The following is a 27,645-nucleotide window of genomic DNA, read 5'->3' on the forward strand; positions in this document are numbered from 1 at the left end:
CAAGTTACTGACTTCTATTTCAACGGCCCTTGTTTCTATTTCGTTTGGTTATATATGATCATAAGATTATCAGTGTGATTGTTTTCCTAACAGATTTTTGGTTTTAGTATTGCCTTTTGTCGTCGATGTTGATCTAAAGAATATTTTATCTTCACATATTTTTAATATATTTAAATTTTTGTGACTTGCTCTTTCTTTTTCTTTTTTTTCTTTTTTTCTTGTCTTTTGTCTTTTTAGGGCCACACCCATGGCATATGGAGGTTCCCAGGATAGGGGTTGATAGGACCTGTATTTGCTGGCCACAGCCCAGCCACAGCAATGCCAGATCCGAGCCACGTCTGCTACCTACACCACAGCCCACGGCCATGCCAGATTCTTAACCCACTGAGCGAGGCCAGGGATCAAACCTGCGTCTTCATGGATGCTAGTCAGTTTTCGCTGAGCCATGACGGGAACTCCTCTGTTCTTTCTGACCTTGACTTCTCTCTGTTATTTCCTTTGGGCTAGACCATAAACACTAGGCTGAGCAGCCTTGAGGTATAGTTTAAATAAAATCTTTGCTGAGTAATCATTTGGTATAAAATCCCAAGCAAATCTGTTAATAGAAAAAAGAAAGCATTATCTTCTCAGGGTTAACTTTGTGCTTACTCCCATGAATAACACACTTGTGGTGAATTCATTTAATTATTGCCTTGATTCTATATTTAAGATCATATTTCTAATAAAGAGCATGGAAAAAATCCATTAAGTCTAAGGGAGTAGATTGTCAAAGAATATATTCATTAACCACAAATTAGAGCCATGGAGTTCTGCTTATATAAATGTCCAGGAATACCCTGCTGTTCTTTTTCAACCAAAAAGACATAATAACCCTCTTTTTTAAAAAAAAATTGACATTATTAAGTATTTTCATGATTTAAATGATTTTTTAAAAGATAAACATCATATACTTGAAATTTATTTGGTAGGTTTTGCTTTTTTTATTTATTTTTTTGCTTTTTAGGGCCACACTCTAAGCATATGGAGGTTCCCAGGCTAGGGGTTGAATCGGAGCTACAGCTGTCGGCCTCCGCCACAGCCACAGCAACGCAGGATCGGAGCCACATCTGCAACTTACATCACAGCTCACAGCAATACCAGATCCTTAACCCACTGAGTGAGGCCAGGGATTGAACCCGAAACCTCATGGTTCCTAGTGGGATTTGTTTCCAATGTGCCATGACGGGAACTCCTATTTGGTGGGTTTTATAATGAATTTGAAAACTGAAAAAGCATTTGCCTTTACTGAAGCCAGGGTGCTTTTGAAATCTATGGGACTGTAGCAGCTCTAATCCGTTTGAGAACTAGTCTTACAGGGAATATCACCAAATATTAACTGTACAGTTCATTTCACCTCTACTTGACTATTAAAAGGCAAATTATGGCTATTTGTGGAGTATGATTTATCGTTATTATCCATTTGGAAGATCACAACCATAATGATGGCTATGAAATAGTAAAATAATGAAAATATGATATATTGAAAAATAGCAAGCATTGACTTAAATCTGTTTTTCTGAAAGTCTTTTAAACTTTCTATGAAAGAGACCATTTAATTCAAGCCCTCACTTTACTAGGAAAGAAGGTGATAAGGTTCTGGGCTGAATGTAAGAGAGGGAGAGAGGGAGAATGAATGTAAGAGAGGGAGAGAGCTAAAAAGATTGGTTTGATGGCAGCCACGTGTTTGAGAAATCTGCTTATGGAGTGCCTGTCGTGGCTCAGCAGAAATGAATCTGACTAGTATCCTTGAGGATGCAGGTTCATCCCTGGCCTCACTCAGTGGGTTAAGGATTCAGCGTTGCCTTGACCTGTGATGTGTGTCACAGATGCAGCTTGGATCTGGTGTTGCTGTGGCTGTGGCTAGTCTTGCAGCTGCAGTTCCATATCAATCCCTATCCTGGGAACCTCCATATGCCATGGGTGCGGCCTGAAAAAGATAAAACAAACAAACAAACAAACAAACTGCCCGTTTCAGGCTTCAAAGTAGACTGTGCCTCCTGAGCCCATTCCCCAACTCAGTGACCTTGCACAAACTTCTTTTGTTTCTCAGTAAAATGAGAGGAGTTACCATGTTATTTATTTTCAAACTTTGCCCTATGGAGCACTAGGGTTTCTTGGAGTCTCCTCAAGAGTCTCCTCCAGTGGATAGAATGGGAGGTCTAACTAGAACAGCGTTTGGTTTTTGTCTTTTTTATCAATAAAGGCTAGTTTATTTAAAACAAAACAAAACAAAACAAAAAACCTCCATCACCTCCATGGTCCCATCTAGCTCTAAAATAGTGCATTGTTTGGTTTGCAGGGTCTTTTCTTCATTTCTTTTTGGGGAGATAACCTTGTGAATACAGTTGAAAAGCAAAAGTACTAAATTAGTGTTTGATTTGGAAGGGCTAAATGAATGAATTCCTATAAGAGCCTCTCTTTCCTGTAAAAAGGATGGGGAGAAAAAAAAAATATAGGATTTTAGCCCTGGAAGAAAATCCCCATACTGGGACAAAAGCTTGGAATTTGTAGCAGTGAAGGATTGATGATAACTCATGAAAAGTGAAAAACTAAAGAGTATATTTGGGAGTTCCCGTCGTGGCGCAGTGGTTAACGAATCCGACTAGGAACCATGAGGTTGCGGGTTCGGTCCCTGCCCTTGCTCAGTGGGTTAACGATCTGGCGTTGCCGTGAGCTGTGGTGTAGGTTGCAGACGCGGCTCGGATCCCGCGTTGCTGGGGCTCTGGCGTAGGCCGGTGGCTGCAGCTCCGATTGGACCCCTAGCCTGGGAACCTCATATGCCGTGGGAGCGGCCCAAGAAATAGCAACAACAACAACAACAACAAAAAGACAAAAAGACAAAAAAAAAAAAAATAAAAAATAAAGAGTATATTTGGTCTTTGTTTTTTTTAACTTTGAGATGATAATCTTATAGGCTGATTTCCTTATATTTTAAGTATAGATAATGTGCCCTACTATTTGCTTCGGGCAATTTTTTTAAGCTCTCAGGTAGAGTAAATTATTATTTATATTTCACAACACATTTCTTCATTTCTCATGGCTATTTTTAATTGATTTGTCCATGTAAGTGGATAACTGTTAAAGATACCTAAGTTATAGTTTAGTTTTGTTTTGTTTTATTTTTAGATCCACACCCATGGCATATGGAAGTTCCCAGGCTAGGGGTTGAAACAGAGCTGCAGCTGCAGGCCTAAGTCACAGCCACAGCAACTACAGGATCCAAGCAGCATCTACCACCTATACCACAGATCTTAGCAATGCCGGATCCTTATCCCACTGAGCAAGGCCAGGGATCAGACATGCACTCTCATGGATACTAGTTGGATTCGTTACCACTGAGCTGCAATAGGAACTCCTCCTAAGTTATAGTTTCATATTGTTTATGGAATACCCAAACAACCATCTGTATTAAATCTAAATAGGTCATGGATTTCCCACTGTGGCACAGTGGGTTAAGAATTCGATTGAAGCAGCTCAGGTCACTGCAGAGGCATAGGTTTTGATCCCCGGCCTGGCGCAGTGGTTTAAAGGATCTGGTGTTGCCAAAGGCTGTGACTTATGCCACAATCAATCCCTGGTTCAGAAACTTCCATATGCCATGGGTGTGGCCATTTAAAAAATAAACAAACAAAAAATGAGCCAGGAATTCTCTGGTAGCTAGCAGTTAAGGATCCAACTTTGTCACTGCTGTGTCTCAGATCACTATGGTTTGATCTCTGACCCAGGAACTTCTTCATGCTGTGGGCAAAAAAAAAAAAAAAAACAAACCTAAATAGGTCAATTTTCTGGCTAATTATAGATACCTAATTTTTTTTTTTTGTCATCTTATTAGGGTGAGAATAAGGGAAGTAGTAATTATTCTTAGACCTCATGTTCACTAATTCCTCACATTTTTTTTTTCTACATGGTAAAAAAGGTTAATAGCACCAGTTCCGGTGTCTGGCAGCCTGGATTCGAATTCTGGCTAAATGTGCTTGCATAAGTCATTCTACTTCTTTGTACCACTGTTTCCTTGGAATTATATAATTGTTTTCTATTTCATAATGTCATTTTGGGGAATAAGTGAATTAATACATCTGATGCACTTGGTACAGTCCCTAGCCTATAGTTGGAATGGTTTTGAGTATTAGCTATTATTATAATATTGAGAAAAGCAGAGATTTTAACCTTTACTGAAAGATCCAACCTACTTGAGAGATAGAGAATCTTTGTACTTAGGTAGGTGGAAAGGTGTAAATTTGTGAGAATGAGCTCAAGAAAAATTAATATGGCGGCATCCCCTTAAAAGGATTGGTACAGAGACACCAAAGTCTTGGGGACCTTTGAGGATGCTATATTCCAAGCAAGGGGTAAAAATGTCATGAACTGCTGTCTTAGTCCATCCAGGCTGCTATAACAGAAATACCGTAGACTGAGTGTTTATAAACAACATAAAATTATTCTCACAGTTCACAAGGCTGAGATGTTCAAGATCAATGTGCCAGCAGATCCTGTGTCTGGCAAGGGCCCATGTCCCAGTTTAGAGATGGCTGTCCTCTCACTGTCCCCTCACGCAGTGGAGGGGCAGAGAGAGCGCTCTGGAGACTCTTTTGTAAGCACACTAGTAACATTCATGAGGACTCTGCCTTTGTGACCTAATAATAACTTCCCAAAGACATCCCCTCCTACTATCCATTTGGGGATGGGATTTCAACATGTGAATTTGGGGAGAACACAAACATTGGATCTACTGCAACTACTCTTGTGGTATTGGAGTAGAAGAAGGAAAAAGATACGTGAAAGATTACAGGCTTATATTTACAGGAAAAGGAATCAGACACTCATCTTAGACTTTCAAACTGGGTGTACTAGCATTATGGATGTAACATACTAGCATACTAGCATATGGTTGTAACAAACCCAGGATTGTTCTTTGGTTTCAGGACAGGTTCTATATATTAAGAAATAAGGAATAAAAAATGTAAAAGATTAATAGAGATGAAATGCTGTCATGTATTTTACTGTATGATTTTTTTTTTTTCATTTTTGGTCACAGGCATATGGAATTCCCAGGCCAGGGATCAGATCTGAACCTTAGCTGCAATCTAAGCCACAGCTGCAACGCTGGATCCTTAACCCATTGTGCCAGGCCCGGATCAAACTTGTGAGCAGTGTTCCCAAGACACCACTGATCTTACTGCACCACAGTGGGAACTCCTACTGTATGATTTATATAATAATTAAATAGCTAATAGTCTTCACAAGGAAACATGTAGATAAGACCTTTTAAAGAATTTTCCTCCAGTTAAGAAAAATACGTCCTATTTCTTCAACTCTTTCATTTAAGTTCCTACATTATATTGTATCAAGCCCAGAGATTTGTTATTCTTTGATTCTTGTATCCTAGGACTACTGATACAGTGATGTGAAGAACTCAGGCACAAAACCTGTTGTAATTAGTCAACAGGTTGCATTTAATCCAACATACCATATATGATATACATAACTATTCAAAGTTGCAAATAATTGTGGTCTATTATTTCATGAGTATTTTTATTATTTCTAGGTTCGGTGGATGATGTACTGGATTGTTTTTGCTCTCTATACTGTGATTGAAACAGTAGCAGATCAAACAGTTGCCTGGTAAGTTCTCGCGTTGAGAAATGACCAGACTGTAAGCTCTTATGGATTGTCTGAGTTCTTATCCGCTCTTGCTATTAAAAAGGGAATTCAATCAGTCTACCTAATTATCCATTGTATCATGTTCTTTATTGTTTCCTCACAAGAACATTACTTTCTTTATAGAATCTTCGAGTTGAGGCAGCTCACTGTTCTCATCTCCCTGCTTATCTCCCACACACCTCCCAGTATCTTGCAATAGAGAAAACTTGGTTGTGATTATCTTTTTTTCCACACATAATTTCAGACCTTTTTTTTCTTCACTACTTCCTAAACGACTCCTCTTTTGAAGCCCACAGCGTCTGGTTTTAGCACTCCCTCCCTTTTCTTAAAAGTCTCATCTACAGGACTTCCCTGGTGGCTCAGCAGATTAAGGATCTTGCATTGTTACTGCTATAGCATGAGTTCGATCCCTGGCCCAGGAACTTCCACATGCCCAGGAACCTGCACATGCTGCGAGTGTGACCAAAAAAAGAAGCCTCATCTACAAACATTCAAACTGGATGACATCAACATCTACAGACACCCCCACCCCACAACACCAGCTCCTTGATTACTCTATTCCAAACAGAATGAGGCAAAATTAAAGCATGTTTATATCCTCTAATATTTAATATCTTTACTAAGGAACAACTCTTAATGGTACAACTTGTATCTCCCTGTGCTGTATACCAGTAGTGCATTTCCATCTAAACCTTGCCGTCACTTGGAGAAGTCCTCCTTTCAAACTCTTTAAACTTTAACCCCCTTGCCACTATCTTCAGCTGCCTTTGCTGCACAAATCATCAACCTAAATAAGCCCTACAATTTGCTTCTTTACCCAGGCTACCTATTGAGCTGAAAAAAAAAAAAAAATCAGTCAGCTGCTCATATAGGCATCAGTTTGAAAGTCACCATTTCTTGTACTTGATTTTGGTCAGTGGCTACTTCCATTCCTTCCTGGATTTGTTTCAAACATTTACTGTTCTCTGCTTAAGGTGTCTTTCTGACTTTGCTATTCTCATCATATTCTCATAGCACATTAGGTCACATTGGAATGCTGGGTAAAATAGAAGACTTAAATGTTAGCAACCTGCTCTTATTTATCAGTGTCTCTGTATCCGAATCCATCTTTCTCTTCCTCCCTCTGTCCCACAGCTCATCCAATTACCCCTTATGTTTTGGTGTGAGGGTTGGGAGGGTTTTCTGTTTGTTTTTAGGGGCAGAACACAGATTCCAAACTATGCTAGGTCTCTTAAGTTTCATTGTTCTCTCTTTAATGAGTTCTCTTTTATTTTTCTGATTGCAAATGTAACTTATCTACCCTATTAAAAAGTAAGCAAGGTTGGCGATCCCACTGTGGTACAATGGGATCAGCAGCATCTTGGGAGCTCTGGGACTCTAGTTCGATCGCCAGCCTGACAGTGGGTTAGAGATCTGTCCTTGCAGCAGCTGAAGCTTAGTTCACAGCTGTGGCTGGGATCTGATCCCTGGCCCAGGAGCTCCATAAGCCGTGGGGTGGCTAAAAAAAAAAAAAAAAAAAGTAAGTAACGTAGAAAAAGCTTACCACGAGCAATGAAAGTCCAGAAACTAATTGCACTATGCAGAGACCCTTTGTCAACTACACAGTAGTCATTCCTTACTGGCCCCCTGCCCATCTGCCACATCAAGAGCCCAGATTTTCTGTTATCAGACCACAAGATTCTGGTCCCTTCATGATTTATTACTTAACTTTTGCTGTGGCAACAAACAACCCTAAAAGCACCATAGGTTATAAAAACAAACATTCATTTCTTGCTCAAGCTGCATGAGAACAAACGGTCGGCTGCAGCTTCGCTGGGCTCAGCTCAGTTTCAAGTGTTTTCTTGTTCAAGGACCAAGGCTGAAGAAGCAACTGTTCTTGTGGCAGAAAGAACAGTTGAAAGCAAGTGGTTGGGGTGTTCAGGTGAGGGAGTGAGAGAGCATGTAAAGCTTCTCCTTGCATGTGACATGTATCATGCTCACATTCTGTTGCTCAAAGCAGGTCATATGGCTAAACCCACAGTAATTGCTTGAGGAATTGTACTCAACCTACCACGAAAGCACTGAAAAATCATGTGGGAAGGGGCCTGGGTGTATAACCCTGATTCTAAGGCTACACATGGTAATTCAATTTCTCCTTGCCAGTGCTGCAATTCTGGCCAAATGAAATTGGAAGGGAAGTTTTCTGGGAGTTCTAAGAGGAGTTATGTATATGGGGTAACATGGTACACTTGGAGCTTGTGAAGCTGACTCGATGCTTGGAGGTGTGTCCAGGTAATGCCATGGCAGCTGGGCTCTACAGACAGTGAGTGTACCTTGCTGTCCTGATTAAATACTATTAATTGCCTTTCTGAACTGCTTCAGTCAGCTTGGCAGCTTGCCTGTGCTTGTGTAAATGGAGCAATCTTGTACTAGAAGGTGTGAATCTCTGCAGGGGTCAGGTTGTTCTGAACATATAGTTAATGAGATTAATCTGTCAATTCAAACATAGTTGGTTCTCTGATCAAAACTATTTACATACTTAACACAGTGATGGAACTTTTTAAAGGTTTTTTTTTTTTTTCAATGTGTGTGTTTTCTTCATTGTTCATAGTTTATTTTCACTGGCTTTTTTTTTTTTTCTTCAAATTTTTTCTTTTTAGGTTCCCCCTGTACTATGAGCTTAAGATTGCTTTTGTCATATGGCTGCTCTCTCCCTATACCAAAGGAGCAAGTTTAATATATAGAAAATTCCTTCACCCACTACTTTCTGCAAAAGAAAGGGTAAGTAAGATATATAAATTATTTCCACAAATCATTTGTTAGAAATGTACATCATCACATGCTGTATGCTGTAAAATGAGTGAAACTATTATATGAGGCGGGGAGAAGTCCTATTTTCAGCTTGACACTCTTCTTAAATAAAATTAATATCTATGGGCTTGGTTTTTTTTTTCCAGGAGATTGATGATTATATTGTACAAGCAAAGGAACGAGGCTATGAGACTATGGTAAACTTTGGGCGACAAGGTTTAAATTTAGCAGCTACTGCTGCTGTCACTGCAGCAGTGAAGGTAATTTTATTTACATTTTTTTTATCCAATGTCACATTAACTCAATGGATAAAGTAGGGTAGGTTTTTATTTCAGATCATTATAAAATTTTCACAAAATTTTAACCTTCTATTTATTTTTGTAATACTATAAAGAACAAGTAGATTATTTTAAAGACATTTTAACATGTTTTCTATAACTGTTCAATATTTTGAAACTCCTAAGTGATGACAAAATGAGTGCTAGTTAATAAATAAAACATACAGGAAAATGTCATTTTGTCATAATTTTCCTACTTTGTAGCCTTAAGATAGTTTTAAATAAATCACCTTTAGTAAAGATGACCGTTCTTTCTTTCTCTGTCTTGGTGTTTTTTTTTTTTTTTTTCTCTCCCTCCATGGCAATATCTTGGTAGGATTTCTGGCTTACTTCTGCACCCATACTTCAACCAATTTGAGGTAACTGATTATTCAAAATAAGGCATGAAAAATTTGTTCTTAAAATTTAAGATTTTATTTAGCCAATTACTAATGTCATGTGTTGTGTTTTGCAAGCCAAATTATCAAAGGAATGCCTTCTGTGAAAATTCGCATTATGGCTTTTGGATTTCTTTGCATGTAGTAGTTAGTGCGGTTTATTTTAAATACCATGGCATAATTGGTTTTAGTGTGTAATACATGGAAAGGAAAGAGGCTTCAGATTTCTAGAAAGTGCTGAGTGTGACTTTCTAAGTAACCAGTGGCAATTTACTTAACGTCTCCACTGGGAGGACGGCGGGAAGAAAAAAACAAGGTGGGAAGAACTAAAGTCCTCGTCGTCCTTCGGTATATGAACATAGAGGGTTTAAAGTGGTTTCCTGCAGGGGAGATGGAGAGAAGAGGACAAGGACTTCTTGCTTTCTTTTGTGACAAAATTTAATGTTATTTAACTTTATAAATGAAGTACTTGTATTTATTTACGCCTCAAAGGAGATGCTTTATGAATTTTCCATACTAAAAAGCAACATTCAACATGACTCTATGATGAAAAGCTAAAAATTAAATTTCAGCATCAAAAATCATTTAGAAAATATAGACATTTTAGAACACTGTGTTAGGGAACATAGAAGCATAAAAATTCCACTTCCCCTCTCCACTTTAAAACTTAGATATAGTTTATAACCTTGCTACTCCATGAGACACCCTGCTACATATTGTGACTATTTTGGGGGATATTTCATTTTGACTTATAACTATGCACACTCTATAATGTGAGGAATCAGAAATCCCCACTAGATTATCTTATCCTCATTCCCTCCTCATTTATTTTTATTTTATGCATACTTTGCTACCACGAGTATGTAACATCCTATACATTTATTCAACATATATGTAGTTAATGTATTTAACATCTATGTATGTATTTAATGCCTACTAAACGGTAAGTGCTTGGAATGCAGCAATGAACAAATTACTGTCTCCCTACCCTCACAGGCTACTACTGTCCAGCTAAATGTCTGTATTCACTAACTGAAAATCTTACCTCATGTTTGGTTGCTTAGAGCACACTCTCTCCCCTCCACTATTAAAATAAGCATCATCCTGCTCTATAGTACTGGGAACTATATCTGGTCACTTATGATGGAGTATGATAATGTGAGAAAAAAGAATATATATGTATATGTGTACTGTACACCTTTCTGTACAGTAGAAAATTGACAGAACACTGTAATCCAGCTATAATGGAAACAAATAAAAATCATTAACTAAAAAAAAAAAAAACTCATCTCACAGAACACTTTTCTTTAGAAAAACTATGAAAGCAATGCTATACCTACATTCCTCTGACTTCTTTGGAATTCACTGTTGGCTTCTGCTTATATAATTAACAGCTGAAAACCACCTCCCAGTTCAAAGGCAGGAAACAGAGAGCATAAAAATCATCTAAGTTACCACTGCAAAACAAACACACACACACATCCTGTAATTTGAATTCCCTTTGGAATGCTCTCTTTTTTGTTTGTGATCTCGTGATCCTTTTGTTACAAGTTCACTGTGTGTGAGGTAGCCCTCACCATTCTCCTCATGGGCACAGAAATGTTGGCATCAACTATCCTGGATTTAATTCATTAGGAATAATTGTTAAATGCTGAACACAGTTTAATGTTAACACTATTTGCCTCAAGTTTTACTGTGCCTATTTTGAAGTAGAAGAAATTGGTTTAATCTCTGGAGATGTCAAAGAAAGTCACTGTGACGGAAGAATCACTGAACCAGACACTTCCTACAGAAGAGTAAATTGAAACTTAAATAGGAAATAGGTCAGGTTTAAGGAGAAACTGCAAGAAAGCTAACAGTAAGACTTGAGTTATTAAACATTTTTACAATATATAGTTTGTTAAAAAAAATATCTTTCAGGCTAAAAACATTGGGCTCTCGATGTGACCTTTAAAGATCAGCAATATCCCTGGCAAGGTTTCTCAGGTTGAACCGCCTGAGCATGTTAAAGATGAAAATAGGAATCTAATCAGAACATTTATTACACCGTAAAGCAATTTTCTGAAAATGTTGCTCAGTTCTATGACCTCATTACCAGGCATCTGTTCACAAGGTCAGTGTACAAGTTTATTTTGGCTGATCAAAGCAAAACATATGAAGGAGCTTCAAGGATTTTGCTGAGGATGTTCAACATTCCGTAGCTTTCAGATGAGAAATGCAGGTGGCTTTTGAACAGATGAACAAGACTAATGCCGGATGGAGGACAAAGAAAGAAAAGTCCTGTCAGTCGACTTAACCATCTCTTAGGATTTTCTCTGGCAGCCTTTTCTTGGTGAATTCTTTAGCAGATATTATTTAAAAATCAATTATCACAGAAACTAGAGCCTTACAGTTAAAATTTATGAAATATAATTGCCATTAAGTGATGGTGATTAATTAGGTCAGAAATCCTAACATCTTGCAGTCTGCTTTAATGGCTTTCTGTTTGTGAGAGGATTTGAGGAGATTCAACTGATTCGCATCATCCATTTCATTTTTTATTATTTATTTATTTATTTATCTTTTGTCTTTTTAGGGCTGCACCTGCGGCATGTGGAGGCTCCCAGGCTAGGGGTCCAATCGGAGCTGTAGCTGCTGGCCTACACCACAGCCATAGCAACGCCAGATCAGAGCCATATCTGTGGCCTACACCACAACTCATGGCAACACCGGATCTTTAACCCACTGAGCGAGGCCAGGGATGGAACCTGAAACCTCATAGTTCCTAGTCGGACTGCCGCATCATCCGTTTTAAAAGAGAGCACTTGTTCCAACAATAGAAATGAAAGATCATGATATTTTCCCTGCAGCCTAGGGAAGCACAATGTTATAATGAAAGTTGAATTCTATAGCAGTCCAGTTATCAGCATGTTTTAGCCCTGATTCTGCCACTAATTAGCCAGGAGATGTGGGGCCATCAATTGCACTGATCTAAGTATCCATCTTCTTACCGCTAAAATGAAGGGATAGGGATTTCCTATTGTGGCTCAGTGGGTTAAGAACCTGAAATAGTCTTTGTGGGGATGCAGGTTCAATCCTTGGCTTCGCTCAATGGGTTAAGGATCCAGCGTTGCCGCAGCTTCAATGTAGGTCACAGATGCAGCTCAGATCCAGCACTGCTGTGGCTGTGGCAAAAGCCTGGGGCTGCAGCTCCAATTTGACCCTGGGGCATCCATATGCCGCAGGTGCAGCTGTAAAAAGAGAAAATTAAAATTAAAATTAAAAAATGTTTTAAAAAATGAAGAGGTGAAAAACTGACTTCTAAAACCCCTTATATTCTAAAACAATAGTTCTCAACTGAGGGCAATTTTGGCCTCCTGGAAACATTTGGCAATGCCTGGAGATATTCTGAATTGTCACAACTGAGAAAGGGGTGCTGCTACTGGCATCTCAGGGGTAGAGGACAAGGATGCTGCTTAATATCCTATAGTGCACAGGATGGCTTCCCCCACCACCCCACACACAGAAATTATCCAGCCCAAAATAGCATTAGTGTTACCCTGGTCTAAAAATACGATGAGTCAGAAAAGGCTAAAAGGATAAATAAATAGGTATAGGTAGTTTGGGTGGTAAGTTACAAATCATCTTTCTTTTTTCTCTGTTACAATCATTCTTTGATAAATACATTTTTCTTTATTCTTCAAACTACAAAATACATTAGTAGTTTGCATCACTTAATGCAAATACAGTCACTTTCATTCTAGGCTTGATCAGATTAATTGTTGAATGTCCACAGGAAAAAAGACATTTCCCTAAAAACTGGGGACTAACCTTATTCTGCAATTATGGTGTAGTATGTCAAAAATCAACAAGAGGGGTTCCCGTCGTGGCGCAGTGGTTAACGAATCCGACTAGGAACCATGAGGTTGCGGGTTCGGTCCCTGCCCTTGCTCAGTGGGTTAATGATCCAGCGTTGCCGTGAGCTGTGGTGTAGGCTGCAGACGCGGCTCGGATCCCGCGTTGCTGTGGCTCTGGCGTAGGCCGGTGGCTACAGCTCCGATTCAACCCCTAGCCTGGGAACCTCCATATGCGATGGGAGCGGCCCAAAGAAATAGCAAAAAGACAAAAAAAAAAAAAAAAAAAAAAAAATCAACAAGAAATGGAACTTAGTGGCTATTCATTACTGAACAGTATTATAAAAATTATTCTGCAAAAGATTGTTTGTATGCTTGTAAAATTATAAAGCATTGCTGATTATGTTTTTGAATTCTTAATTAAAAAGGGGGAAGATAGGTTGAAGGTTTTATACAAAGAAGCTGATAAGGGGAGTAAATAGTCAAGTAAATATTTAACACAAAAATATAGTAACATAATATTTAACCAAGAAATGAGGTATTTAAACAAAGGCAGAATTATTTGGGTATAAAGAAGTTAGAATTAGTCATACATGCAAGGTCCCACTTTACAGATGCCAATCATGGGCTTGGACACTTGGGTAGACATTCAGATGTCCTAGTGCCCTTGGCTGTAAATGAGCTCCGTGCGGGGTCCGCTTGGGAAGCTGCTTCTCAGCTGAGAATCCTTTCCAGAGCTTGAGGGTGTTAGATTTGGGCCCAGCCCTCCCACCCAGTCAATGCCTATAGTGTTCTCAGTTTATTAAAAAGATATTCTGTGCTCATTCAAATTCAAACCTTGAGAACTCTGAGCTACCTGAAGGTGGGAACACTTCCACTAATGATGTAAAATATTCTGCAGAATACTTTTTTAATTTGACTTTTGTTTTCTCATCATAATTTTTCTGTTATTTTCTCTTTGATTTTTTAGGAACAATTTTAGCATACACAGTGTACATACAATTCTGTAGAGTATAGGTTTTAAAATGCTGGGATATAGAATTACCTGGTGGATGGTAACTCCCTTCCAACTTATTAAGACTACTGTTTCTCCATATTTTTTCCTCTTTCTTCATTTTAAAAATACTTTTGGCTTAATATTGTATAAGCCAAATAGAAGTAAATAAATAAAGAACTATTAATTTCAAGGAAATCTCAGTACCTTTTAGCTTCGTTATTGACAATGACTATAATGCCCTGTTTGTGCCCTCAAAATGCAGAAACAATTTTTCTTTTAATGATGGGAGTAGGGGACTTAGATACTGGAAAAATAATTTAAAAAATGGATAAGAAATTCTTATTGTGTACCATGTTACACTTAAAACTTCACTATACCATCTATAATTCTGCAATACTAAATAAGTTTCTGGAAAAAAAATACTGATCTGCCTAAACACTGCACTGTTTTCATTTGAAAATTTTCCCTAATTATAATTATACTGCATACACGCATCTGTGTTCTGCATATAATTTAGAATTATGAGGTAGAGGGGAGATATTTCCACTTGACATTTCATTATAAACATAATTCCCTTATTAATGGACTTTTTGTGCTGAATATGTAAAAATTGAAGGGGATAAGTCTCCCTTTAGATGTGATTATTTTATAATTACACTTCTCCTTTAAAGTGGTCACATTGGATACTTATAATTTACAGTGTTTCTGAAGTTCACAATACTTCAATAATTCTTTCCCCATATTATTTCTATTCTGGGGCTATCAGAAAATATACAGTGGAAAAAAAACCAATTTTTCAAAGTGATAATGGCTGTTGAAATTCTGTGAGTCCTCAAGGAAGGGTACACAACCCCATTTTTGCTTTCCTTTACAGTACCTTGTCTTTCTTGGGGATTGATAATATTTGGATCTATTGGGCTAGTTTCTGAAAAGCTACACTAAAATCCAGACTATAACTAGATCACCCAGATACCTCAGGGTTGGTCTGTGCCCATCTTTAATCTAAACCTAAAGCAAACTCCTGGTGGATAGTGTAATCTACCCATGTACATACTCATGACCATGCCTGTAGATTGGTGCTGAACCTCTGTATATTAACTCCAGTGTTGTGAGAAAAAGAACAATATATACATTTGACAGGGTCACTTTGATGTACAGCAGAAATTGACAGAACATTGTAAATCAAATATAATATAAAAAATAAAAATCTAAAAAACCCCACAAAACTCCAGTGTTTATATTAAAACATGCTACTATCTCTAGAGAACTCTCTAGTAGTCAAGAGCAATGAAAAAGAAGAGGGATAAAAAGAGTAATTTACTTAATACATACTCACTATTAGTCCCATACTAGGTGCCTGAGGAGAACAGAAAAGTCTAAGATGTACCTTCTCTTTTAGTTTCCTAGTTTCCTTTTTTTTTTTTTTTTTTTTTTTTTGGTTGCACCCATGGCATACAAAAGTTCCTGGGTCAGGGATCAAACCCATGCCATGGCAGTGACCAGAGCCACAGGCGTGACAATGCTAGAACCTTAATCCGCTGAGCCACTAGGGAATTTTTTTTTCCCTCCAGTTTCTTAAGATCTTGTTCTAGAGGCAATATATATATATATAGCACAGAAATAGAACTACCCATAATGTGTCATTGAAATATGCCCTAAGTAATTTGTTGATTATACTCACTAAAGATTTGAGGATGATATAAATCTAGACTGGTTCAATGGCACTTGGACTCATTTGCACGCTGAGATGTACTTTCTTTAGTGAGAGGGTTTGGGAGTTACAATATAGGGTATCACGGGCGTATATTATCATCTGTAGCAATAGGCAAAAAGTTAAGAATTGCTGAGAGAGGGCACAGAAATACAAAGGTAGGAATAGAGAAAGTGACAGTTCAGAGAAAACAAGGCATCTGTTTCAGGCATCTGCTCACTTCCTCTTAGAGTGTCTCTGAAGTCCTCTGTCAGCCTCTGTTTAATAAGTAAATAATATCTGATAAAAAGAGAGTATAATGAATTAAAGCATGCCAAGACTCTTTAAAGAACTGTGGAATCCAGTTATTCTTACTGAGAATATAGACCGTTTAATTTAATAATTCTTTTTCATAATTCAAAAAATATGGTAGAAATTACAAAGCTTAAGTGGGATATGAAAATGATGTTTGGGTTTAACATAATAGAATATCACTAACTGAGAGGACCTAAATTAAGACCAAGGAATCAGGAGTTCCCATCGTGGTGCAGTGGTTAACGAATCCGACTAGGAACCATGAGGTTGTGGGTTCGATCCCTGCCTTGCTCAGTGGGTTAAGGATCCAGTGTTGCCGTGAGCTGTGGGGTAGGTCGCAGACACAGCTTGGATCCCTTGTTGCTGTGGCTCTGGCGTAGGCCGGTGGCTACACCTCTGAATAGACCCCTAGCCTGGGAACCTCCATATGCTGCGGGAAGTGGCCCTAAAAAAGGCAAAAAGAACAAAAAAAAAAAAAAAAAAAGGAATCAAAACCTTTTTCTTCAGCATAAAATACATGTTTGCAGTAATGCTGGAATATTTGTAGTGCCTTAGGCTTTGAAATTTAGAGATTAACCATTATGTATGAGCTTCTACAGTAACATAACTATAAATTCACATGTGTAAGAAGAAGAAATAATAAGTGTGAAAAAACCTTTAGAAAAATATTTTTAATCCAGCTATAAATAAGAAATGAGTCATCTATATGCTATACAAATTTTCAAAGTGGGTAGATTTAGAAGTTATTTTTTTTCTCTTTACAAACCTTTTTTACTTTGGAGGGGAATGTAGTTATGTTTGAAAATATCAGAAGTGTCCCTTTCAAAGCTGTGTAATGATGAAAACCATCAAACTTTCTTTAATGAAGGAAATATTCTATATCTTCACTGACCAATACAGTAGCCACTAGCTACATGTGTCTATTGATCTTTTGAAATGTAGCTAGTTCAATAAGGGCTGAATTTTTAAATCTGTTTAATTTTAGTTAAATTTAAATACCCACTTGTGCCTAGTGTCTACCACATTGTTAAGGCTTTAAAATGACTTAAAATCAAATTGTGTAGTGGTAGATATGCTTTGCCAGATGGTGAATTCATTAACTGAATATCATTTCATACTGAAGATTCTTTGGCTCCTAAATTTTTTACTGTGTTCTAGGTGGAGCAAATACCATTCCTGACTTGACCTAGCTTTAAAACAGCATCTCTTTTACTTTAAAAAGTTCTTCTAAATCATAAACCTAAGCCCCAAAGTGCTAGTTTTAGGAGAGGGCAAAATTATGGATGATGTTTACTGTGAGAGTAAGCTCATCGTACATTTTTTTTTTTTTTTTTTTGTCTTTTGTCTTTTTTGTTGTTGTTGTTGCTATTTCTTGGGCTGCTCCCGCGGCATGTGGAGGTTCCCAGGCTAGGGGTTGAATCAGAGCTGTAGCCACCGGCCTACGCCAGAGCCACAGCAACGCGGGATCCGAGCCGCATCTGCAACCTACACCGCAGCTCAGGGCAACGCCGGATCGTTAACCCACTGAGCATAGGGCAGGGACCGAACCCGCAACCTCATGGTTCCTAGTCGGATTCGTTAACCACTGCGCCACGACGGGAACTCCTCATCGTACATTTTTTTTTTCATTTTCAAATTAAATTTAAAGCTGAAATGTTTAGGAGTGGAAACTGCTGATATCTACAACATGCTTTGAAACTCATTAAGAAATGGATTGATGGGAGTTCCCATCGTGGCACAGTGGTTAATGAATCTGACTAGGAGGCATGAGGCTGCGGGTTTGATCCCTGGCCTTGCTCAGTGGGTTAAGGATCTGGCGTTGCTGTGAGCTGTGGTGTGGGTCGCAGATTCGGCTCGGATCCCACTTTGCTGTGGCTCTGGCGTAAGCTGGTGGCTACAGCTCTGATTAGACCCCTAGCCTGGGAACCTCCATATGCCACGGGAGCGGCCCTAGAAAAGGCAAAAAGACAAAAAAAGAAAAAGGAAAAAGAAAAGAAAAAGAAAAAAGAAAAGAAAAAGAAATGGATTGATGGATGGATAGATGGTAGATAAGTGATAAAGCAGATATAGCAAAGTGTAGACAATGTATAAGTATCCACTGTAGAATTCTTTCAGCTTTCCTGAAAGTTTCATTATAAAATGAATAAGCTTCATGATAAAATACTGGGGAAAAGTTAAATGCAAACATATTAAATATTTTAAAGTGTATTTTTTTCTTGGACCTATCGTTTTTCTGTTAAATAGAGCCAAGGAGCAATAACTGAACGTTTACGAAGTTTCAGTATGCATGATCTGACAGCTATCCAAGGTGATGAGCCTGTGGGTCAAAGACCATACCAACCTCTCCCAGAAACAAAAAAGAAAAGTAAGCCAGCCTCCAGTGAATCAGCAGGTGTGTTTGTTTCGTTTTAATGTATCATTCTCTCATAATTGGGATTTGGAGTCAAGATGGGTACTGAAATAATACCTGGTAGCAATCTGAGTTTGGGAGACAAAATTTATTTTTAAGCTTATATGTTTTAAGTATTTTAAAATAATGAGGTGCTGTTTACACTTGACTGTAGTTCCTTTCCTCTAAATTTTCTCTAATTAAAATTGCCTTTTGATGACACTGGAGATGATCCAGTTAAGAAAGTAGTAGTGGCCCCTTGTGCTGCCATGAATTTTTAGCAGTGGATGTGGTAACCCACTACCACCAGCACTAAGTCTGACCTGTGATCAATATTCTTGCTACACAAATTATGTAGTGACATCTAAGGAGTTTTATAATTAAACCCTCTTTACTGTAAGTGCTGTGAACAAATAAGGATATTATAAAAAGTTTTAGTCAATTGACAAAAGGACTACTCCAAAGGAAAACAGGATTACTCCAAAGGAAAAAAAATGTTAAAATTATGTAATCTAGTTCATGAATTAACTTGTGGTGTATTCTAAGGTAAGTTATGAGCATATCATAGTTGATACGTTCTAAATTTTGATAAATTATTGTGATCTTAGAAACATACACATAAACAAAAAGACATGGTTCCTTAGTCATTTTTTCACATATAAGAAAGTTGCACTTTGAGGCTCAACTGAGAACAAAGATCTTCAGGACATTCCTTATTAATTGATTATTAGGTCCTTAAGGTACAGGGCTACTTGATCTTTTAGTTCTCTTTTGAGGGAGACAGAAAATCATCTTTTATAATTAAAACCTATTTGAAAAATAAAATAGCAGTCCCTTCTTATAAAGGAAAAATAGTGAATTTTCTTTTAAGTTTTCCCTAGAATTAATAACCTTACAAAGTTTTGGTAGCTATCACCTAAGAGGTTGTAATTAAGTCTTGGCCATTGATTTAAGAATGAGGAAGCTTTGAACTTTGAACCATCATCCTTAATACCTTAATAATGTAAAAGTAGTCCCTAATATAGACACTTTCTTAATAAGAAGTATAAAATTAGGTATACTGATTTTGATTTTGGGGTTTGGTCTATATATTTTGATGATTTGGACTAGTAATAAGAGTCCTTTATCAGATTTACAATTATTCATAATTATAAATTATGATTATAAATTATAATTATTCATAATTATAATTATTCATAATTCATAAAACCCTATAATTGATTAAAAATTATATTCCAATTATTTGTGAAAATAGTGAAATACATTTGAAAATCCATTACACTTTTTATAGTATCAATCTATTAAATTTTAACAGGTGTGACTAAAATTTTTTTAATTAATTAATTAATTAATTTTATTTTTTTTATTTTCCCACTGTACAGCAAGGGGATCAAGTTATCCTTACATGTATACATTACAATTACATTTTTTCCCCCACCCTCTGTTCTGTTGCAACATGAGTGTCTGGACATAGTTCTCAATGCTATTCAGCAGGATCTCCTTGTAAATCTATTCTAAGTTGTGTCTGATAAGCCCAGGCTCCAGATCCCTTCCACTCCCTCCCCCTCCCATCAGGCAGCCACAAGTCTTTTCTCCAAGTCTATGATTTTCTTTTCTGAGGAGATGTTCATTTGTGCTGGATATTAGATTCCAGTTATAAGTGATATCATATGGTATTTGTCTTTGTCTTCCTGGCTCCCTTCGCTCAGTATGAGATTCTCTAGTTCCTTCCATGTTGCTGCAAATGGCATTATGTCGTTCTTTTTTATGGCTGAGTAGTATTCCGTTGTGTATATATACCACATCTTCCGAATCCAATCATCTGTTGATGGACATTTGGGTTGTTTCCACGTCCTGGCTATTGTGAATAGTGCTGCAATGAACATGCGGGTGCATGTGTCTCTTTTAAGCAGAGTTTTGTCCGGATAGATGCCCAAGAGTGGGATTGCGGGGTCATATGGAAGTTCTATGTATAGATTTCTAAGGTATCTCCAAACTGTTCTCCATAGTGGCTGTACCAGTTTACATTCCCACCAGCAGTGCAGGAGGGTTCCCTTTTCTCCACACCCCCTCCAGCACTTGTTATTTGTGGATTTATTAATGATGGCCATTCTGACGGGTGTGAGGTGGTATCTCATGGTAGTTTTGATTTGCATTTCTCTTATAATCAACGATGTTGAGCATTTTTTCATGTGTTTGCTGCCCATCTGTATATCTTCTTTGGAGAAATGTCTATTCAGGTCTTTTGCCCATTTTTCCATTGATTGATTGGCTTTTTTGCTGTTGGGTTGTATAAGTTGCTTATATATTCTAGAGATTAAGCCCTTGTCAGTTGCATCATTTGAAATATTTTCTCCCATTCTGAAAGTTGTCTTTTTGGTTTCTTTTTGGTTTCCTTTGCTGTGCAAAACTTTTCAGTTTGATTGGGTCCCATGAGTTTATTTTTGCTCTAATTTCTATTGCTTTGGGAGACTGACCTGAGAAAATATTCATGATGTTGATGTCAGAGAGTGTTTTGCCTATGTTTTCTTCTAGGAGTTTGATGGTGTCCTGTTGTATATTTAAGTCTTTCAGCCATTTGGAGTTTATTTTTGTGCATGGTGTGAGGGTGTGTTCTAGTTTCATTGCTTTGCATGCAGCTGTCCAGGTTTCCCAGCAATGCTTGCTCAATAGACTTTCTTTTTCCCATTTTATGTTCTTGCCTCCCTTGTCAAAGATTAATTGACCATAGGTGTCAGGGTTTATTTCCGGATTCTCTATTCTGTTCCATTGGTCTGTCTGTCTGTTTTGATACCAGTACCACACTGTTTTGATGACTGTGGCTTTTTAGTATTTCTTGAAGTCTAGGAGGGTTATGCCTCCTGCTTGGTTTTTGTTTCTCAGGATTGCTTTGGCAATTCTGGGTCTTTTGTTGTTCCATATAAATTTTTGGATTGTTTGTTCTAGTTCTGTGAAAAATGTCATGGGTAATTTGATAGGGATTGCATTGAATCTATAGATTGCTTTGGGTAGTATGGCCATTTTTACAATATTGATTTTTCCAATCCAGGAGCATGGAATATCTTTCCATTTCTTTACATCTTCTTTGATTTCTTTGATTAAAGTTTTATAGTTCTCTCGGCATATAGGTCCTTTACCTCTTTGGTCAGGTGTGTTCCGAGGTATTTGATTTTGTGAGGTGCAATTTTAAAAGGTATTGTATTTTTGTATTCCTTTTCTAATATTTCATTGCTAGTATACAGAAATGCAACCGACTTCTGAATGTTCATCTTATATCCTGCTACTTTGCTGAATTTATTAATCAGTTCAAGTAGTTTTTGGGTTGAGTCCTTCAGGTTTTCTATGTATAGTATCATGTCATCTGCATACAGTGACAGTTTTATCTCTTCTCTTCCTATATGGATGCCTTTTATTTCTTTTGTTTGTCTAATTGCTGTGGTGTGACTAAAATTTTTTAAAATAAGGGGGTACTGTTTAGTTCTTTTGTTAACTTTTAAACCATGGAATTAAAATAGCTTAAGAGTTATAAAAATATGAGGTATTATGGTAGCAGTACAAGAAAGGTATTTGTAAGTTATGAAATTAAAATTTTAATATGCATTACTTTGTCCAAGTTCCACATTTTTATATACACACATATACAAATTTAGATACAGAATAGTATATATTCTGACCTTTCCTTCCCTAAGGAAAAACTTGACTGAAATTTTCGGTCTTGGCAATAATTTTGATAAAGCAAAATGGTTCTAGGACAGGAAGAAAGATAATAACAGATAGTCTTACAACAGTATTATCTGGACACAAGTCCAAATAAACATGAAAATTTGTCAAGTGAGAAAGATGGCCTTTCAGATTGGTGGAGGAAAGGCAGTTTAATAAGTGGCGTTAGACGAGGTACCATCTCACACCAGTCAGAATGGCTATCATTAATAAGTCTACAAATAACAAATGCTGGAGAAGGTGTGGCAAAAAGGGAAACCTCCTTCACTGTTGCTGGGAATGTAAATTGGTACAATTACTATGGATAACAGTATGGAGGCTCCTCAGAAAACTGAATGTTGAACTATCATATGATCCAGCAATCCCACTGCTGAGCATATATCCAGACAAAACTATAATTCAAAAAGATATGTCAGCCCCTGTGTTCATCACAGCACTATTCACAATAGCTAAGACATAGAAACAACCTAAATGTTCATCAACAGATGAATGGATTAGGAAGATGTGGTACATATACACAATGGAATACTACTCAGCCATAAACAAAACAAAATAATGCCATTTGCAGCAACATGGGTGCAAGTAGAGATTCTCAAACTAAGTGAAGTCAGTCAGAAAGAGAAAGACAAATATCATAGGATATCACTTACATGTCGAATCTAAAATATGGCACAGATGAACTTATCTATATGGAACAGAAACAGACTCACAGACATGGAGAAAAGACTTGTGATTGCCGAGGAAGAGGGGGAGGGAGTGGAATGGACTGGGAGTTTGGGGTTGGTTGATGCAAACTCTTCCATTTAGAATGGGTAAGCAATGAGTTCCTGCAGTATAGCACAGGGAACTAAATCCAATCACTTGTGATAGAAGATAATATGAGAAAAAAATGGATGTGTGTGTGTGTGTGTGTGTGTGTGTATGTATGTATGTATGTATGTATAACTGGGTCACTTTGCTGTACAGCAGAAATTGACAGAACATTTTTTTTTTTGACGGAACATTGTAAATTAGCTATAATTTTTTTTAAATTAAAAAAAGTGGTGTTAGGATAACTGCTAAACTTAGAAGGTGGGGTAAGTTATATCTCTACCTCAAAGCTTCAATCAACATAAATTCTTAAAAGGCTAAGACTTAAATGTAAGAAACTGTATAGAAAAAAATTCCTGTGTATATTTTTATATTCTTAGGATAGATGAAGACATCTCTCTCCAGGTCTCTCTACATGATCTCTGAGGGTCACTGGACCCCTTACCTGGGAGCTAAAGGCTTCCAAAGACAGTGTCCCAAAACAGACAGAACTTGTGGCAGTTTGTTGAAGCAGGTTCAAAGGCCCTTGAAATGTAAGGAAGGGGAGAGAGTGTCGGAAAATTTGTGGGCCTGTATTAAAACCATCACAGCAAGCATGCTGGGAAATAGATGGTCTCACATACATTTTACTAGAGTTTAAAATGGAACAATCCTTCTGGATAACAGTCTGGCAAGAATTATCAAAATATATTCTCTTTAACTCAGCAAAAAACTTTCAGCAATATGTCACAGGGCAATAATCAGGCAAGTGATTATTTGAAGATACATGTACAAAGATGTATGGATGTTTATCTCGTTGTATATAGTAACACAATATGGGAACAAACCAAATGTCTAAGAGAAATGATTAGCAGAAAGGTGGCTTATTAGTCATGAAAAATAATAATGTCAGTATACTTATTGACATGAAAACATATCCAGATTATGGGGGGAAAACAGTAACAATGAAATAATGTGTGTTATGATCTTATACCATAGAGGCACAATAGATAGATGATGGAATGAAATAATATATGTAAAGTTATTTTTTGGCCATATGTACAGAGAGGAGGGTCTGGAAGTTCTAAATGCTATTACCAAAGCATTAATAGCATTGAGCTCTGAGTTGTGGGATTTTTGCAATTAAAAAAAAAATCAACCTGTTAAAATCAGAAATAAAACAGCCCTATTTCTCCTTTTGAAAATAATTAAGGTATTCATTTTTTATATCATAAATTTTTTCTTTATCATTTACTTTCAAAATTCCTCAAGAAGAATAGCAAATTGGTAAGTTTTTCAGTGTGGAAATTACACCTACATTGCAAAGTCTATGTGCCAGTTCGCATGATCAATACATTTAGCTCAGAACACAAGCAAATTCAAATATCTGGAAAAGTGGTTCCCTTTTGAAAACTAAGAGTGGCTTGCTGTTTGAAGTTAGCTGATCAAGAGAAGTCTTGCTTAGGTGAAGTTATTCAAGTCTGCATTTGAATGCAGAAAAAGAGCTCCCTCCAAATGCTTTTTTGTAAGAAAATGGATACCTTGAACATGATGCTCACTTCCTCAGAAAAACACATTCTGATAAGTGGAAATGTTTTTTATGCAAAGAACTTGCTGTGTTCATATTAGTTAAAAATGGTTCAATATTCAGTTTCAATATTCCAGCACATAAAGAGATTTTTGTTTTGTCTTGTTTTAGATGCTTTGCATATTTATTTAATCCTTAGGATGACTATGCAGGTTAAATATTTTTATCCTTATTTTGTAGATGAATAAATTGAGTCTTGAGGAGATTAAATTACTTGTCAAAGACTACATACTCGGTAACAGAAATGAGGTATCCAAGGTTCCTAGTCTAATTCTTATTCTCTTTTTACTTTGTGGACTGCTCTTAGTGAGATACTTGAGCTGGAACCATGAATTCAAACCATTTAGCAAGAGGGGAACTTAGAGATGCTTTAGTCAAAGATGGCAGGTTGATGGCTCCCCTCTTCCCTGCTCATGGCAGACACTGTTGTTTTTGTTTGTTTCTTGTTTTTGTCTTTTTGCCTTTTTTAGGGCCGCACCCACGGCATATGGAGGTTCCCAGGCTAGGGGTCTAATCAGAGCTGTAGCCACTGGCCTTTGCCAGAGCCAGAGCAACGTGGGATCTGAGCCACGTCTGCGACCTACACCACAGCTCACGGCAACACTGGATCCTTCACCCACTGAGCAAGGCCAGGGATCGAACCCACAACCTCATGGTTCCTAGTTGGACTCGTTAGCCACTGAGCCACAACAGGAACTCCATGGCAGACATTGTTAATGGACTGTGGCACTTTCCACACTAGCTCCTAATCCCACTCAACAGAGAACCCCCACCCTCCAACAGCTCGATCACCTCAGCATTGGTGTTTAGAAACCTGCTCATTTCTCATCTGTTTCACCACCTTACCTGGTAGGAAAGTTGAGGCCCAGAGAGGCGAGATGCACTCAAGGTCTTACAGCTAGTAAATGGCAAAGTTCTCGTTTTTCCTCTCAGGGGTCCAGGGCTCCTTCCACTGCAATAACTAAGGCTCCTTCTAATTTAGACTTCCCATGACTCTGCACTTACATTAATACGGGGAAACTGCTTAAAAAAGTATCTGGTATATGCTAAGTGCAGGATCAGTGTTGGCTATTATTATTATAAGGAGGTAAAACTTAAAATATATCAACTCTAAAATGTATGAGCTATGAATAAAACCAGATCAGTTTGCAAAAGCATCTGTTAGTTTCCTAAAGTGGTGTCAGAGTGCTGGGCTGAAGCTGACCAAACAGCTGCAGCCTTAAGGCTCCAGGGCCCCTGGCAACACAGGCTCCTCATTCTTGGGTCTTCTGTCACTGCTCCTTAGGAATATGCGTGGAGGCACCATTTTGAGGACTCTGTCCAGTCTAGACTGCTGAAGGAAAGCAGCCAAGCTTAGCATCACCTCAATTTGGCACCAGCAGCACCCCACCAGCTTCACTTACCTGGGCTTGGCAGACCCACAAACCGTTCTTCCAACTCGCTGGGTTCCTGTTCAGATCAGGCATCCAGATTGGGGCTTTTCTCATATTCTCAGATCTCCATCTCCTCCTTCGAAGACTTTTAAATCTTTGGACAACTTTGACTGACATACAATTTCCACCACTCACTGCACAGTTTTTATAAATACTCATTTTCAGGTTATAAGTGGAATAGAGAATACATATTTTAGAGAAGATATTTGACCTGGCGCCTCTCTTTTTGATGCAATTTAGTTTAATAACTTGCTAAGTTAAACTTGTCAACTTCATCTCCTAATAGATCCCAAATTTGTCCACTCTCTCCTCGATCCTTGCACTCATCATCTCTGGCCTGTTGTAACCTGCAGTAACCTCTTTTGCTTCCATCTCATCCACTTCTGATTCATTCTCCAAAGTACAAGAGGAATCTTTTAAAGAACTCAAATCTAATCATGTCACCCTTCTGCTTAAAATGCTTCATTGGCCTCCCTCTTGGTTCTCCGATGAAGTCCAGACTCAAGAGCGTGTAGTATAGCAGCTCCCCAGCCTTGGTCTTCTCTCCTTCATGCACTTGGTGCATAGAGTCATGAGTCTTTTCACGATTCAGTTTAGCCTCTACCTCCTACAGGAAGTCTTCTCTCACAACCCACAACCCCCTACTGTGTGCTCTGTAGCTCCTTGTCCTTTTTTTCTACCTATAGCATCTATTACAGTATTGTAATGCCCATAAGAATGTTTCCTCTATTGGACTATAGATTTCTTAGGGTAGAAAAAAACGGTTGTGTATTTTTCAGCATTGTATCCCCCATAATTGCACACAGTGCCTCACACATAGGAGTATTTTTTAAATACCTGTGGCATAACGAATCAGTCCATCACTTTTCCTGAAAACAATAATTAGAAAACTAAGATTTTTTTTTAGTTGAAATCAGGAAATAAAGAAAGTATAAGATGTATATAAATCATCTTTTTGAATGCAGTTCCAATTCCTAGTCATATCAAATAAGAGGTAATTAACATAGCAAGAGTCATATTTGTGGAAATATCGTCCTATGCTTCATCTGTGGCCTTAGAGAACTTTTTGATCACAGTTGCTTCCTTTCCTTGATTCCTTATTTCCTTGATTCCTTATTCTGTGTTTTACTATATTGGAATTAGAAATATTATATAAGCAACAGTAATAGAGAAAAATCTAGAAATGGCAATCTAAATTTTTTTTCTATTTCCCCCAATTATAGAATTAGTATAGTTTTTTTAAATAAAAATATGGAGAGTTCCTGCTGTGGTGCAGTGGGTTAACAATCTGGCTTCTCTCTATGGAGGCTCTGATTTGATCCCAGCATAGCAGGTTAAGGGTCTGGCATTGCTGCAGCTGTGGTGCAGGTCGTAGGTCGCAGCTCTGGCTTGGATTCTATCCCTGGCCCGGGAACAGGTGCATATGCTACAGGTGCAGCCGAAAAAGAAATGAGATGAGTTGAGATGGAATGGGATGAGATGAGATGAGATGAAATAATGCCATACCCATGGCATGTGAAATTTCCCAGGCCAAGGATCAAACTCCCACAGTAGTTGCGGCCTATACTATAGCTGTGGCAGTGCCAGACCCTTAACCTGCTGCATCACACAGGAACCTCCAGCACATTTTTTTTTTTTAAGGAAAAATGAAGAAATTTAAAACCACCAAAAAGCCTGCTTTCAACA

General features: G+C 37.8%; 1 protein-coding gene across 1 annotated transcript in view; it reads left to right on the forward strand.

Moving 5' to 3' along the window:
* Positions 1-27,645, forward strand: part of REEP3 (receptor accessory protein 3) — a 105,133-nt gene that overhangs the window by 71,254 nt on the left and 6,234 nt on the right. Inside the window, exons 3-6 of the mRNA XM_001925659.6 lie at positions 5,585-5,661; positions 8,340-8,460; positions 8,637-8,750; positions 18,285-18,432. Coding sequence (XP_001925694.2) covers positions 5,585-5,661; positions 8,340-8,460; positions 8,637-8,750; positions 18,285-18,432 — 460 coding nt within the window. The remainder of the gene's footprint in view (positions 1-5,584; positions 5,662-8,339; positions 8,461-8,636; positions 8,751-18,284; positions 18,433-27,645) is intronic.

Source organism: Sus scrofa, chromosome 14 (assembly GCF_000003025.6).
Source record: "Sus scrofa isolate TJ Tabasco breed Duroc chromosome 14, Sscrofa11.1, whole genome shotgun sequence".
In the NCBI taxonomy this organism is placed as follows: domain Eukaryota; kingdom Metazoa; phylum Chordata; class Mammalia; order Artiodactyla; family Suidae; genus Sus; species Sus scrofa.